General features: G+C 42.6%; 2 protein-coding genes across 2 annotated transcripts in view; one reads left to right on the forward strand and one right to left on the reverse strand.

The window, feature by feature from the left end:
- The window catches only part of SYCP2L (synaptonemal complex protein 2 like), a gene marked incomplete at both ends in the record, with an annotated part of 31440 nt that extends 27388 nt beyond the window's left edge, over window positions 1–4052 (reverse strand). The window contains 6 exons of the mRNA XM_081014536.1: window positions 4–89; window positions 1044–1068; window positions 2555–2655; window positions 3206–3329; window positions 3517–3651; window positions 4023–4052. Coding sequence (XP_080870662.1) covers window positions 4–89; window positions 1044–1068; window positions 2555–2655; window positions 3206–3329; window positions 3517–3651; window positions 4023–4052 — 501 coding nt within the window. The remainder of the gene's footprint in view (window positions 1–3; window positions 90–1043; window positions 1069–2554; window positions 2656–3205; window positions 3330–3516; window positions 3652–4022) is intronic.
- A 6111-nt stretch (window positions 4053–10163) lies between these two features.
- GCM2 (glial cells missing transcription factor 2) lies at window positions 10164–16169 on the forward strand (the record flags this gene model as incomplete). Its single annotated transcript, XM_081014537.1, has 5 exons — window positions 10164–10250; window positions 11175–11427; window positions 12939–13051; window positions 14218–14343; window positions 15285–16169. 5 exons carry the CDS (start codon window positions 10164–10166, stop codon window positions 16167–16169), a joined length of 1464 nt encoding a protein of 487 aa, XP_080870663.1.
- Window positions 16170–16600: the final 431 nt, after the last annotated feature.

Genomic DNA, 16600 nt, shown 5'->3' on the forward strand with positions numbered 1-16600 from the left:
GACCTCCTGTCGCAGGAAACAGCTCACATGAGAATCAGCAGCTAGATGTCCCAAATATGGTATGAAAGACTCCAGCAACTGCTTTTTCCCTGTAACAGAGAAATTTGGAGAGAAACACACATTTGTTACCAGTTAGGCAGCAAGACCTCTAAGTTTCAAAGCAGTGCCACAGTCTCTCTTATTGGAATAGCAATCTTCCCAAATCAGTGTGACCTGCTTTTTGTAATATTGTACAAGAGGTTTGCTTTTCACTCCCTCATTGTAGAAGTTTAAATACCTACTGCATTTTTATTAGAGCTGTACACAGATTGGATCATTTTTAGCTGATCAATAATTTGCTTTTTAGTCAATTAAATATATTTGTGCATTACTGAAGTGTGTGAGAGTTTCGCAGTATGGAAGACAACAGAAGGAAAATCCATTTCTAGTGTGTCCCCTATTCCAATTCCTTACTACAGCAAAGCATCAGAAACAGACAACAGTATCCTAATCTCTCAGTCTGATTAACTGGAGGGGACCCACTAGAATGATCTAAACAGTGGTTCCCAATTGGTGGTCCTCAGACACCAGGGGGTCCGTGGCACCATTCACATAACAAAAACTACCACAGAGATATAAAAATTTTCCAAATTAGGGGGTCCATGGCTTTTGAAAAACAGGGGCTCCTCAGTACTTAGCTAATTGGGGACCACTGATCCAAAGTATTAATTGGTTGTCTAATTCAGTCTAAATAAACCTGGCAGCCTCACTTCTTTTGTTTACTCCTATGCTCCACAAGGACTCAAAACAATTTAGAAAGACAGCTCAACAAAAACATTGCATGTTTATACAGTAGTAAATCTCAATGTGTTCCATTGGATTTACTCCTGGAGAGGTATTGTAGTCACAAATTATATGCATTTAACAGCCATAAATTCTCTCTACTTCAAACCGCCATTTCTTTTTTAAAAATGTAATTTTTGTATTTGTCTTTTGTCATGTTGCCTTGGGACTGCTCTGATAATAAATCAACATCAGACACTTAAAGGTATTCAGCGACTGACCTTCAGCGTTGCTTTTGCCAATAATCTGAAAGCAAGATGTTGTGGGGATGGGAAGAGAAACAGAATAGATATAACTCAAAGGTAATACCTTATTGGCATGCATCAAAATGTAGCACATTCAAAATACTGCCCAGTTTATAAAACTTACACACCAGCACTAATATATCACAGCATTGTAAAGTGCTTAACCATAATACCGGCCAGGTTCAAACAGAACAAGTTTCCGCTCCTCAACACTGAGTTTTATTTCAAATTCAGAGTCGTCCTGAATTATTATCATTGTCATTCATGCAGTGCATTTCAACCATGTACAGATTTTCACACGCATTTTCTACATTCCCATTTTTCCATGCAGGTATTGTAAAAAATACTACGTGGTACGATGACAAGTTAGGGCCAACTGCTATGTACTTTGAACAACATAGCTTCCAGCAAAAATTGCATGGTTGGGTCTTCACAGGAAAATCTGAAGCAGCATCCCACATTTGTCCCACAGGTGTCATGGATGCTGGCCTCACTAGCATTGTCACCCCGTGGCGCTGGCGTGGGTACTTGCTACAATGCAGATGAACCATATGGGAAGTGAACATAATGTTCCTGCAGGCACATGGGGCACTGAAAGCTCAGAAGCAACTTCCATTGTCCAGTTTGTCACGGGGAGCATTTATCAAAATCAGCCTCAGCTTGCACAACCACACCTCCAACATTTCTCCAGTAAAGAAAGGGACATCGTATTCCATAAATAAATAATAATAATATTTATACCCCGCACGTCTGATGGGGTTACCCCAGCCACTCTGGGCAACTTCCAACGTATATAGAAACATAAATAAACATTTTTTTAAAAGTCCCTATACATACAGATGCCTTCTAAAGGTTGTATAGTTACTTATCTCTTTGGCTTGGGGGTGGTGGTGACAAAACTCCATACCCTCCAACATTTCTCTGATTAAAATAAGGACATCTTAAGGAAAAGTGGGACAATCTGGGATTAAATCAGAAACTGGTACGGCTTCTGTAAATCTAGGACTGTCCCTGGAAAACAAGAACACTTGGAGGGTCTGCACAACATCCACATGCATCTTTGCATCTTAAATGGCTCAAAGGATGGCTTTCCACATTACCATGATGTCCTAGTATTGAACAAAGCTGCATCCATACAGTCCATTATAAACATACAAGGAAAGCATTAGCTTACCGCTGAGCTGGGGAACTTGTTCCTCCAGATGTTGTTGGACTACAGCTCCCATCATCCCTGACCTCTGGCCATGCTGGTTGGGACTCATGGGAGTTGGAGTCTGACAAATTCCGGCAGGCCACAGGCTCCCCCATCCCTACATCCACGTGGTAAAAGGTCAGGTCCAAAAAGCACTTTTTCAAAATAAAGGTCACAAATGGGCATGGCTACAGGGAAAAGGGAGATTTGTGGGGTTCATAACCAGCCGCTTTGTGGTGCACAAATATGGTTGCCAAAAGGCCGCAACCCAGCACGTTTGTCTCTGTGCACTTACCAAGGCAGTGTCAAAGAAGTCTTCAACAAGGTGGACCAAGAATGTACTTTCACTTGGTTCTATCAGGCTCAGAAATTCTCTGGTTCTTTCAAACCAAATGACCATGTAAAACAAGACACACACAAGCAAAGTCAAAGGAATGTCTCAAAGCTAGTTTTCTACTTACAGAAATGCAGCTAGGAGAAAGACGACAATTACATGTGTATGGAGACCCACAAGTGTTTTTATTATACAGGGAGGGTTGAAGAGTAAGATAAAAGCTGCCCATGGATATTGCCTGCCCATCTTATGTGGGCTATTCCCAATTTATGAAACCAATTTCTTCTTTCAATGAAATAACACAAATCTTCACAGAACCATGCCTAGCTGCATAAAACAAAAAAGGAAGATTGTCATCCTTGTCCACAAGTAACAAAATGAGGTCAAACAAACTGACTGCAAAAAAATTAAATGGTTTGGGGTTTTTTTGGCGGGGTGGGGGTGGGGAGATAATCAATCCGCAATGGAAAGGAGGGCAATTTAGAAGTTTGGTTTGGTCAGCTTTTGGCTAAGAACACCAGTTCTTAGAATAAGGAAATTTCTGTTTCATGGAGCATTAGTATGGTTTATACACAGCAGAGCACTTAAACAGCCATTCATGTATAGGGTTACTTATCTTTGCTATCAATCCCTCCTGAAGAAGCAAATTTACACCATCTCGAGGATCACTTCTACAATACTGCTGAATGCACTTCAACAATAGGGATACATTTGTGAACTCATTTTTGTCCAGTTCCTAGGATGGAGGGAAATCCCGCATTACTGCATAAACAAGCAATTCAATGGACTGAATTTTAAGAGATTAACAGTGCAGTCCTATAAATGTCTACGCAGAAGCGAGCCTCATTGAGTTCAATGGGGCTTACTCTTCAGAAAGAAGCTACAGAATTGCAGCTGAAACAATGGAGCTTTTTCCTACTTGCCTTTTTTAGAACTTTGTCCAGTTGGTTTAATAGTTGCTTGCTGTACTTCTGAGGATAAATATCATTCCCTTGGATTATTTCTTTTATTTTCTGAAATCCTTTTCCCTTGAAGGCATCACTCAGTAATGACTCTAGCTAGAATAAAACATGCACAAACAACTTTTTGAATAGCCTCTCAATTATGGACAGATTATGGTAGCTTTCCCACCATTGATCTAGCCACTTCCTGGTCCATACCAACTTTGAAAACAGAGTGAGAAATTCAACATAGCGCTATGGAAATGGCTCCATCCCCACTCTTCTCTCCCCACACTCTTCTCTGACTCTTCTCCTGAAACACACACAAGCCAATTTGGAAGAATGTGAGGGGAGGACAATGGTAGAAATCTTGTGTGAGCTTCTGCTAGTGGGGCTCATTTGGCCCTCAATATGCTGAAAAGATGAGTGTCTCTAAAACAAAGACAATTGATTTTAAGGTGACTGAACAATGTTGTGCACATGGTGATATTTACATAGTATTCAGATCTGTCCGGCATGTCACCATCATTTTCTCTACTCTCTTCTTCCTATACGTGAGGGGGACACACACACAATCATTTCAAACATACAAATTTTGATTAGAAATATCTACCCAGAGCTCAAATGGTGGGCAGAAATGGCAGGGGAGCCCTTAATGGAAGCTCACTCGCCCAGCTGCTCATACTCTCCAATTTTGCCCACTAGGCCCCCACCCCAAGACCATTAGGAAAGGTAGAGGAGATGGCCCTCTCCCCAGTGCCTCCCCACCCAGTACTTATGTTGATCACTGCAAGAAAGACTGGAGATGTCCTCAAAGAGCATCAGTAAACTTGTGCCGGAATTGTTTTTAAGTAAACATAAGAAAAGAAAGATTGGGACGTGGGTGGCGCTGTGGGTTAAACCACAGAGCCTAGGACTTGCCGATCAAAAGGTCGGCGGTTCGAATCCCCACAAAGGGGTGAGCTCCCGTTGCTCGGTCCCTGCTCCTGCCAACCTAGCAGTTCAAAAGCACAGCAAAGTGCAAGTAGATAAATAGGTACTGCTCTGGCGGGAAGGTAAACGGCGTTTCCGTGCGCTGCTCTGGTTTCCCAGAAGCAGCTTAGTCATGCTGGCCACATGACCCGGAAGCTGTGCACCGGCTCCCTCAGCCAATAAAGCGAGATGAGCGCCACAACCCCAGAGTCGGTCACGACTGGACCCAATGGTCAGGGGTCCCTTTACCTATGAAAAGAAAGCCCAGAAACAGGACCAGAGCACAGGAGCTCTCTCCCCTCCTCTGATTTCCAGCAGCTGGTGTTCAGAAGCAGCTCCTCCTCCTGCAGGGTATTTCATCTGCTATAAGCCACTCCTGGTAGTATTTGATTAAAAGATGGGGCATAGATTTTCAATGTGTCCTCAGCCAAAAAAATATATCACCACCCATTTGCAGCCAAGAAAAAGTCAGCCAAAATCCCAGAAAAAAAGACCTTTGAGGCTCATTGGGTAACCCCCACCTTGAGCGTTTTGCAAGGTGACCCTATGCATCTCCAAGGGGTTAATCTCAGGTCATGCCTAATCAGACGCATGTGTACTTGAGAAGGATCCCCCCCCCGGGGAGGGCCCATGGGGCACACTCTCCAAACAAAAGCCCACAACAGGTTTGCCACCCCAACTATGCTGGAGAACCAGTCTTTACACCAGTCAACAGAGCCCCTCCCGCGGGCCTGCAAGCGGCCGACCGACCTGATCCTGCATGGCCGGCTCCAAATCCTCCAGGAAAGAGTGGCGCGCGCGCGCCAAGCGCGGCCTTAATAAGCGTTCGGGCAGCGTCTGACGCGCGTTCCACGCGCAGCTGATGCTGCCACCTGCGCCCAAGGGCGTGAATTAAGGGTGGCTGAGCGCGCTCGGAGCCCGATCCACTCCCCCCCCCCACTGCGTCGGAGGGGTTACTTTAAGAGGCGATTTCCTGAAAGGAAAGCTATGCATCCCTTCCTAGTAGGCATTGATTCCGGGGGTGCAGGGGGGATTTTATTCCCTGCTGCTGCGCATATGTCCCTAGGATTGGTTTATCAATTATGCGTTTAGGATGGGGACATTATTTTGTAAGTAGGAGGAACGAGAAGAGATGGAGTTCCGCGTCCCGGTTGCAATCCGGTGCGCCTTATAAACCCCGCGGAGAGGAAGTCTTACTTCTGTCCCCGACTTAAAAGGGAGAGGAAGGAAGTGGGATCGTTGAGTCCCGAAAGATTTGTGCGCTTTTCATTCTGCCTGGAAGACGAGCCTATAGAGCTTGACTATCGAGTGGATTTAAAGGGTCACTTGGTGGAGGTGTTGCAAACGCAGAAGGGATTTTGCAGTACGTTTACGCAGACCTACTGGATTTAATGACGCTCCTAAGCGAAGGCGTGCCTATATACGATTGAAGCCCAAATATTTTCTGTATCCAAGGCAGATTAAAATCTCCAATCACAAAGGAAAATTGGAATTTCATACTCCCTTGAGGGCACCACTACCAAGAACGCAGTTTATAGGGCAAGTCTAGACTTGTCTGCTCAAAGGGAAGTTCCATTGTGTTGGAGACCTTAGGATCCTGCCAAAAACCGGATTTTTCGCCCATTATAGCCATCTTGTGAGCTTTAGGTTTAGCAACCTAAAGGTTTAGCTTTAGGTTTAGCTTTAGGTTTAGCAATACCCGTTTACCTTGGAGCAAACTACAGTGAAGTATAGGACTGCTCTTTTACAGAGTAGCTATAATGGATGGTATTCAACTAAGTTTTAGGCATGTTCATTAACGAGTCTACTCTGACTCTTGAGTAAAACTTACTTGAATACCAACCGGCGCATGTAAAACGGTGTTGTGGATGCGTCATGACCAGTTCAACAGGTGCCACTTATTTAGTTTTGCTTCACAATAACTATGGAGGTTAACATTAAACAAACAATAATCTATGCCTTAAAAGATGTTTAGGAACATATTTCAGAAAACACGCCTCCAGGGTCATTATTTTATTCATGCTTTAAACAGACAGACAGATGGAAAAGCGGCCAATGAAATAAAAACATACATTCATAAATCGGGTCTAGCATGATGATAAATCCTGGTCACAAAAGATTGAAAGAATGTAACGCAAAGCGAGGGAAGTAAAGACAAAGGAAGAACATTGTCAATATGATTCTCGTTCCAGTAATCCGCAAATAAAATAACTGGCGTTTTATTATTTTTATTGGAGAACAAAAATCTAAAAAGTTTCGCGTCATATATTTGCCAAACGGTCGAGGGGAGGCGATTTCTTTTATTATCGGCCACAACAAAATAGATCCTAGCAGTGCATAATTTTAGAACAAACTCTGTCGCAACTATTACGCAGAGTTTATTTAGAATGCTTGTTTCGGGAACAAAAATAAAATATATATATAGAAGGCAGAATATACCCCGTGATATATTTTATTAACAGAATGATCCTTTTCCAAGAGGTTTGTCCTAGGCAGAACCAAGTCCGCTGATTGTACGCAGCCGCGTCTTCTGCTTTTGAGAATGCGCGGTAGAGGAATACTGGGCGCGTTTTTTCCCCTTGGAAGTAGATCCCATTTTCTTCATTGGGACTCACTCCCTAGCAAGTGTGTTCGGGGATCGAGATTGCGGCGGAATAAATGCGTTATTAATTTCAGCCCTGCAGGTTTGCTAAAATACCCCAGAAACTTGTAAAGTGTTTAGGGTATTTTAGCAAATCTGGAGGGCTGAAATTAATAACGCCTACGCTACCTGCCACGTAAATGTGCATCGGATACGATCGCAGCCAGTGTCCTGCACAATGCTGAGCATCAAACGCTGACTTTATTTAACGTGTCTCCTCAAAGGTAAGACCCACTGAGTTCTATGAGATTTACTCCCAGGTAACTGTGTATTGGATCGTCGTTTTACGTGCCAGAGAGCTGGCTTAAATGTCTTCAGGATGGTATCGGCGAATAAAACCCAAAATCGAAAGTAAAAAAAGAGAAGGCAGGAAAGTATTCAGTGTGCTCAAGAGTCTAGGTTTTTGTATCTTAGAACAGAGCAAAGATTTAAAAACTGTGAACCAACTAACATCATAGGAAAAATGCAAAATCGTTATGAAACAATACTTTTCGTTGTCAGCGTACGGAAATGGCTCCCCTCTCCCTACCTGGCTGCCGCCATCGGTGTGATGGAATTTTGTCACATTGCAGAATTAACATTAGAAGATTAAAGAGAGCTTGCCTCGAATCGTTGCAAAGGATATCAAACAACAACTTTGCAGAGCCTTTCGGTTTTCCACCACTGGATATGAGAGAACCAACATGGTGTATGGTCTAATTCACTTTCTAATTCAGGCTGTAGTCCTTTCTGCACTTACCTGACTGGGAGTAAGTCCCATGGAATTCAATAGGACTTACTTCTAAGCAGACATGGTTCGGATTGTACTTGGTCACTTCCAACTCCAGCTGCCTTCGTTGTAGTTGTTAAGCTCCTTTGTATCTAACCATTTCAGGGACAGTGAATAATAGAATTGTAGAGTTGGAAGGGACCTCAAGGAAGCGACCTCGTCTGGGCCAACCCCATGCAATGCAGGAATCTCAGCTAAAGAATCCCAGACAGATGGCCAGCCAACCTCGGTTTAAAAACATCCAATTAATATCTCCTGTAGTTCAGCTTTTGCTCAACCTGGTGCCCTTCAGATGTTTTGGACCGCAACTCCCATCAGCACCCAAAACATCTGGCGTTCTAGTCCAAAACATCTGGAGGGCGCCAGGTTGGCAAGCCTAAGCACTACTTAGATAACTATACACCCTCTTGGAGTTGAGCGCGCAGCTGGGTAAAAATCCACTCAGCGCTGGAAATCCATTCAGAAGTTTTGAGCCGACGCTGAAGCTCAACGCGGTTTTGTGGAGCGCAATTTGGAAGCTGTTTTTGGCCGAAGAGAGTGCTAAAATGCCGAAATGCGTAATGATAATCATCATAAATTATAAGTTGTTGTTGTAGTAGTAGTTACTGAACTGCAGTCAGGCGAACAGACTTCTTCTGAGTAAGCGGATTTCGCATTGCAGGCTCCCATTCAGAGGACACCTTTGCTGGCTTGGGGATCGGCACCCTATTGAGGGGCTTGGTTTTTTTTGTTTTTTGTTTTGTTTAATTAATTTGTGTGTGTGCGGGGCGGAGAATACTGGATTCCTGAGCCTTCAGCTCCGGGGCTGAAGGAGAAGGAGGAGTCTCCCTCCCTCCCTCCCCCACGTGCTTTTAACACCTCGGAGGACAGCTATGTGGGAGGGTGAAGGTCGGGGACAAAAAAGATCCCCTTCCCGGAGTGAGCAGCAGATCAGAAGCGGAGCTCGAGAGGGTAAGGGCAACAGCGGGTTCATTTCAGCACCACAAGAGACGGACAGCGGCAAGGCGAGGACGCCGCTGTTTAAGGCAGGTTGTGCAACACCCTTGATTCCCTCTCCTGTCCTGTCCTGTCTCTCATCCTCACCTTCATCCCTTTCAGTTTGTTCTCTTTTGCCATCACTGTAGAGCAGCCTTTCTCAACCTGTGGGTCCCCATATGTTGATGGACTACAACTCCCATCACCCCTAGCTAGCAAGGTCAGAGCTCAGGGATGATGGAAGTTGTAGTCCAACAACATCTGGGGACCCACAGGTTGAGAACCGCTGTGTAGAGACATGGGCACCTTACCAAGGTTATTGTGTTTTAGTGTTTTGTTGGAAGCCGCCCAGAGTGGCTGGGGAAACCCAACCAGATGGGCGGGGTATAAATAATAAATAATAATAATAATAATAATAATTTTTATTTTTATTATTATTACAAAGGGAGGTGCTGGGGTATTTATTTATGTCTGCCTCTCCTCCAAGGAGCCCAGGGCTGCTCACATGATTTCTCCCACCCACTGCAAATAGCAGTCCTGTGAGGTAGGCCAGTCTGATAAATAGAAACTGGCCCAGGGGCATTCAAGTAGCTTCGTGGCTGAGTAGGGATTTGGAGACTGCAGCCCTTTAACCACCACTCCACAGCAGCTGCTGAGGACTGTTGGGCCATGGGTGAGAATGGTGAACTGGGAGCAGAAATCATCTATATCAACTCCTACATCAACCATGAACTCACTGCCTGGCCTTAGGAATTGCATGATTCTCTTATATTCCCCTCCCCTCCTCTTAGCTGGGGCACGAGGATCACCTTACTCCATAGATGCCTGCTCAACCACTTGGATATGTGGGACTTGCAAGGATTTCCATCCTTCAGTTTGGCAGCACCTCCCTGCCCATTGTCCTTAGCCAAGCACCTTCTCTACCACTGCTAAACTCTTCTTTATTTAAGCAAGCCTACCCAGATGTCTAAATATGATGTGTATTTTAATAGGACATTTTAGTTTGTAGTGGTTTTTTTAACTGCTGATTTTATTTTGGAAAAAAGAAGGCTAATTTTAACATCTGCCTTTAATGCACATTTTATATGTTAGGTAAACAGCTTAGAGGTTTACCTCTAACAGAATATTATATATATATATATTCTGGTAAATAAAAAATAAAGTAAATATAAGGTAATTCTGGCCTTCTTTACATCTTAAGGTTAATCTTTATCTCCAGATTAATCTTTACCTTTTGCTGTATCTTTTTTGTTATATTATTTACCTAGATCCATGGTTAACATGTCAAAGGACTCGGACTACACCTGCTCCTATGGGATGAAGTTAACCTGGGATATCAATGATCCCAAGTTACCACAGGTACAGTTCAAGGAGGGAGGTTTGGAAGAAACCTACGCGAATGAATTTGTGGGCTAGTTTTCTAAGGCTGCAAAACACACTTGAAAGCCTTACTGAGCCTTACTGAGCTCATTGGGGCTTTTTCTTGAGTTGGTGTGTATAGGATGGCCCTGTACACCTCAACAAAGCACACCCCAAACTACACTGTATCTTTATAGGATGCTCCTGCAACAGCAAACAAGCAATAATGGTATGATGGCTGATCTATAGGCAATTGCTAGGAGTGGTGCAGAGATGTTTCTGTTCTTGTTCTCCCTCTTACTTTGTAGATCCAGCTGGATATTTGCTCCAGAAGAAGAGAAGGGGAGCAAAGCACCCCTGAAAATTAAAAACAGGAGAGGACTACAAAATGATATTGTATATGTGTGTGCTTGTGCCAGTGGAATTATATTAGCAGCTCATTTCTATTTAAAAATATTCTCCACTGAAGCACATTTTTTTTGGGGGGGAAATACATAGCTTGAATAATAAAGCCCATAGAGGAAAATTGTATTGTTCATCGCCAATAAAGTCACAAGGAAGGAAACTGCATTAGCTGCTTGAGCCTGTGACATTTGCACAATTACAAGCCCACAATTATAAATCTAACTGATTTCAATGGAATATGGAATGTGCAGACTTGCAGCATTAATTTGGGATCTAAGTGTGGAGCTGAACTGGACATGGATGCCTTTTGGGAAGTTGCTGTCATGGTGGATCTTCACATGTGCATTTGAGCCGCTGCTTGCATTATTTTGTTAATACATTTTGTGTGTGTGTGTGTGTGTGTGTGTGTGTGTGTGTAGAAATGATAAAGGCCCAGATTGGTTTTCACCTTAATGAGATGCTTTGCTAATATAGCCTCCATCCGTTCCTCTTTCTTTCATCCCTTTGCCGCTGATGCAGGAACCCAAGCACTTTGATTCCTTCCAGGAGTGGCCTGACGGCTATTTGCGGCTCATCTACTCCAACGAGGATAAAAATGCACAGCGCCACCTCAGCGGGTGGGCCATGCGCAACACCAACAACCACAACTGCCAGATCCTCAAGAAGTCCTGCCTCGGTGTAGTGGCATGTGCCGGGGACTGCACCCTGTTGGATGGGACCAAGCTGCAGCTCCGGCCTGCCATATGCGACAAGGCTCGCCAAAAGCAGCAAAGTGAGAGAATTGTGATGGGGGAATCCACCCAACGGCTGTTGCATCTTGCTCTGATTTGGGAGCCATAGGGGACTTTTGTGGAGTTTACAGCAGGCAGTTCAGTCGAATGGCATCCTCAGGGAGGTACACCTGGCATCCATGCTATAACATTATCGATGCCAGGTTAAAGTCTCCTTATTTACAGAGGCATTTTAGATGGTGGCATTTTTAGCTGGTTGGACAGCTTCATTCCTCTTAATTTTATTGTGCTGGTTTTTCTTATAACATTTCTGGCATTTTAAATTTCTTTGTGTATCGCTTTGGAATCTGTTTTTGGATGAAAGGTGGTTTATGTAAAAAGTCAAGGAAAATCTGTCCAGGAGATTTCAAGCCTCAACACAGCTCCGTTAAATATTTTCTCAGTGTTTTTAAAAGTACAGTCGTGCCTTGGAAGTCGAATGGAATCCATTCTGGAAGTCCATTCGACTTCCAAAAAGTTCGGAAGCCAAAGCACAGCTTCTGATTGGCTGCAGGAAACTCCTGCAACCAATCGGAAGCCCTGGAACGTCCGGCTTCCCAAAAAAGTTCAAAAACTGGAACACTCACTTCCGGTTTTTGATCGTTCGGGAGCCAAAACATTTGGCAACTAAGCCGTTGGAGATCCAAGGTACAACTGTAGAGTCCTCTTAGAGAATATTGTTTTGGCACTCATGGGATGATGTTTTGAAGTGATCCTGTAACTGCAAACCATTTTTGTATTTAAAAATTACCCTGGAATTTCCATCACTTTCCAAGGAATGTATCTGAGGAATTCAAGGAAGACCCAACAATAATCTTGAATCTGTAACAACCAATAGGAATCAAATATCTGCTTTCAATACCATCCCTAGAAAAACTGCAGGCATAACTGTTCCAGGTGTAATTTTTCTTTCTGCATTGTACTTATAGGCTCACTTTTGTCTCATGGATGTCAAAAATCATGTTGTAAGCATCCTGCAAATGCCAAAGATATCTGAGCCAGCTCTAGGAGTCCTACCTTTCATTCTGGCAACTGAGAGCACTTGCAATTAATAGGGTTTCAAACATCTTTAAACCAAAGTCCCCATTGTTATTATACACCATCCTACTAATGTATTTCTGTGCAAAGTAAATTTACAATCGTGTCATTCCACCCTGCCTGTAGGACTTCCCCTTCTGGGTTGTTGGGGGAAAGTAGGCAATACTGCTGGAGTGGCACGTGCTGACACACAATGAACCAATGGGAAGCTCCTGGAATGCTACAGAGGGGAGGAGTTGGTGGTGGGTTCAATTTTGGAGAGTACATAAAATGTGGAAGGCTATCAGATTCATAAATCATTTTAAGTTACAAGCAACATCAGTTCTGAAGAGATTTGTACTTTAGAGGTTCTAAGTTAATAATTCCACCATTTATCAAATCTACTTCAAAAATAATTCTGCCTGGAGATTTTAATACAGAATGATTGAATCTGACTTCCCTTCTGTTCATCACTTTAACCTATTATCCTTCACAGAAAAACTTTGTCCAAACTGCAATTCAGCACTTGAATTAATTCCTTGCCGGGGGCACAGTGGCTACCCAGTAACTAACTTCTGGAGACATGAAGGCAAGGCAATATTTTTCCAGGTAAAATATAAATAGTGCTTTTGGATTTTGAGCAGCTTGTGTTTTTTTCCTCTTCAGTGATTTGGAATTTGTGGATGGAAAATCCGTGATCATATTTGTGCACCACATAGAAGGAATTCATACTGGAATTGCTTGTGATAATCACCTGTACTCACCCTTTTTATTTTTTTTAGTGCTTTTGAATGAAATTAATTATGTTGCACTCACTGAGGGTCTGCAACAATAGCCTGGCAGTGATAAGATGGCAGGACTTGTAATTTTGGTTGTTTGATATATTGAATATTGACATAATTCCAAAGCCATTGATTTAGAGTTCCAAAAACATGGTGGCTGGAATCCAATTAATTATATGAACAATTTATGCCCCAAGGACTTTGAAGCTAAATTGTCGCCCCAAGGTTTCATGGCAAACTTTTTTGAAATGGAAGGACATTTCAAAGAGTTTGTCATCATATGGCACGATGGGTATGCCTCAACTCTTTGGCATGTTCCAAAGCAGCTCTCTGGATCCTATGTTTGATCCAGCATTCACTACTTATTTCATTTATTTATTCATTCTCAATATTTATAGACCACTTTTTACCATGAATGGTCTCAAAGCAGTTTACAAATCAATCAATAGAACAATGCACTAATCAAATAATATGGTGTTTAAATCAATAGAAGCCACATAGGCCTAATACAACTTACTTAAAATGCCTGCTGGGATGCAAAGCTCTTCCTCAGGTGCCTGCGGCTCAACAGAGGGGTGTCTGATCTCAGCTCGGTACTACAGAGTTAGACCTGAATGCACAAGTCCTGGTGAAAATAAGCTGTCCATCTGAGCCAGGGGAGACTACCAACACTCACTTTCATCAGTTTCTCTGGTTCGTTTCAATGAGGCTTGCACAACAAAAGTTGACTTCATTTTTTATAAATGATACAAACTTCAATCCACAGATGTTAGCAAAACTCCAGACAGATTAAAAAAGCAATTTTTTGTTACAAGGTCAGACTTATAAATGTTCCTGACCATGGCTTTCAACAGAAGAAAATGACCTTCATATCATATTAAACTGGTTATAAGATCACTCCAAATTAACTAGTTTATGGATGGGTTGGAATGTCTCTATGCTCATATGTTTCCTGTAACTAAGAACATTGTTCACGTGTCCGTATTTCTCCAGGCCAAGGGAATACATGATCACCCTAGACCAGAGAGTAAATCAGAAACAGAGATCAGAAGAAGTGCCCTTAAAAAGCAAACACCACCTTCTCATTCATCTCAGAAAAAAAGACTTCTGGATTTTCAGGTAACTATAAGGTTGTAGAACCACAGAGAGCTTTGTGGCAACTTAAAGACTATAACAAATTTATCCAGGCATAAGTGTTTGCGAGTTGCAGTGCGTGGGGATAGACAGGTAGTTACCCAGCCACTATGTCCTTCTGCTTCACTCCTCACCTTTGGCAAAGCAGGGAAGTGGGGTGTGTGTGTGTGTGTGTGTCCAGCGCTAGCAAGAGAAGCAATATCTGTTGTAAGGGCTGGGGAGTTGTCTAATATGCGGGGGCGAGGAGCAATGCTAGTGTGGAGGCAGTGATGCTGGAATATCACATAATAATTTATGAAGTAGGAGGTGCAGATAGCCCACTTCAAAATCAGTACAATTTCACTTTAATCCCATCAGTGGGTTGCTGCTGCATACACCCACAGCAAAAGACCTATCTGGAAATGCCCTAGGCTTGAAATAAACCAATAAATAAACCAATACAGTGGTACCTCAGGTTAAGTACTTAATTCATTCTGGAGGTCTGAACTTAACCTGAAACTGTTCTTAACCTGAAGCACCACTTTAGCTAAAGGGGCCTCCTGCTGCTGCCACGCCGCTGGAGCACAATTTCTGTTCTCATCCTGAAGCAAAGTTCTTAACCAGAGGTACTATTTCTGGGTTAGCGGAGTCTGTAACCTGAAGCGTATGTAACCTGAAGCATCTGTAACCCGAGGTACCACTGTAAAATGAAAATTATCCAGCAAATGTTTATGGTGATTCCAAGATGTGTACAGAGCATCAGCACTAGTTCCAGGTGTTTCTGATATCAATTAGCCATTTGAAGCCATCATCTGATGCTTCATTTGAAAAACTTGAGCAAAATTAATTTGAACCACAACTGGCAACAACTGAAATAGCCATTTGCCATATTTCATGGGCGCATGCAGCCATTTCTCCTGAAGTCTTTTTATTTATCTTCTCATCAGACAGGAATGTGTTTTGAGAACAGCAGTCACTTTCATTATATTCATCATCTGGGATGTGAAGAAGGATCAGAAAAAATCAACATAATTACAGATACCGGCTTTCCACTCCTAGCTCAGCCTCACCATTTATTTCAAAATATAGAACCTTACAACATTACCTACGATGCAGCCAGCTTTCAAGAGGATGTGTTATCACCACTTCAGAAGCGTCCGAGCCCCAAAATCTATACATCTAAACCAACTTGTGGCTATGAATGCTCATTTCCTGGTTACATCAATTCCAGTCTGTATACATTTCACAAAGATCCAATGGATATTCCAGGGGATGCTGACCATGTTGTGTTGAATGGACTTCAGTACCATGTAAATTCACTAGATGCCCATGAAAAGAACTTTGATGGCACCCATAAACATCATGGACTAAAACAGGCCTTAGCTGAAACTAACTACGGAGAAAGGATTGGCGATGAATCGAGTCAAGTCAATGTTAACCATCCCCATTACAGTGAAGAATATGCTTGCAGATATAGCAGTCATTCTTCTTTGGAAGGTCATCCTTTGCAAACTGTTATAACCACAACTACCAAGATGTTCCTTGAAGCCTACAAGCCTCCTGTGGCAAAGTATGGCGACAGTTTATATGATCCAAAAGATCTTATGAGTTGTTCCTTGGCAGAAAGCATTTCAGGGAATGTCTGTCGAGAGATAAGCCTTCAAGACCACTGGGGAATGGGCAAACCAAATGAGATTGGTGAGCATTTTCTGACAATTGATAAGGAGGAGCATATAGCATCAGTGAATGAATGCCAGGATAGTACTGATGCAGGAAAAGTTTATACTGGATATGAAGGACAAACGTTCCAATTTGAGAATACTGAATACTAAGCCTCAGGTGTGGCAAGATTTGTGTACACACACAGAGAGAGAGAGAGAGAAGATAAGGGTTTTTTGTTTTTTAAAACCAATAGATTATAAAATATTTTGTGGGAAATCTGTTGGCTTTGGGAGATTTGATCAACACTGTGGCTCATGTTATTCATTCTAAACATACACATTAAAGTCACAATGTAGAAACCACACAGCAGTTAAGTCATGGCTAGGTTAAAGGGTGATGCAATGTCAGTCATACCAGAGGTCCACTGAAATCTGAAAATGACTTCATTGGATATCATCTGAAGATCTGCATGAATTTAAGATGTATACAATACATACACTACCAGAATTATATAGGCTCAAAATGCTGTTGTAAACTTTGGTATTTTACTCAAAGGTGCTCCAGCTTAAAGTATTGTGAGTGCAGATCACTGAGAACATCA

Source organism: Podarcis pityusensis (assembly GCF_964106645.2).
Source record: "Podarcis pityusensis genome assembly, chromosome: 7".
Lineage (NCBI taxonomy): Eukaryota > Metazoa > Chordata > Lepidosauria > Squamata > Lacertidae > Podarcis > Podarcis pityusensis.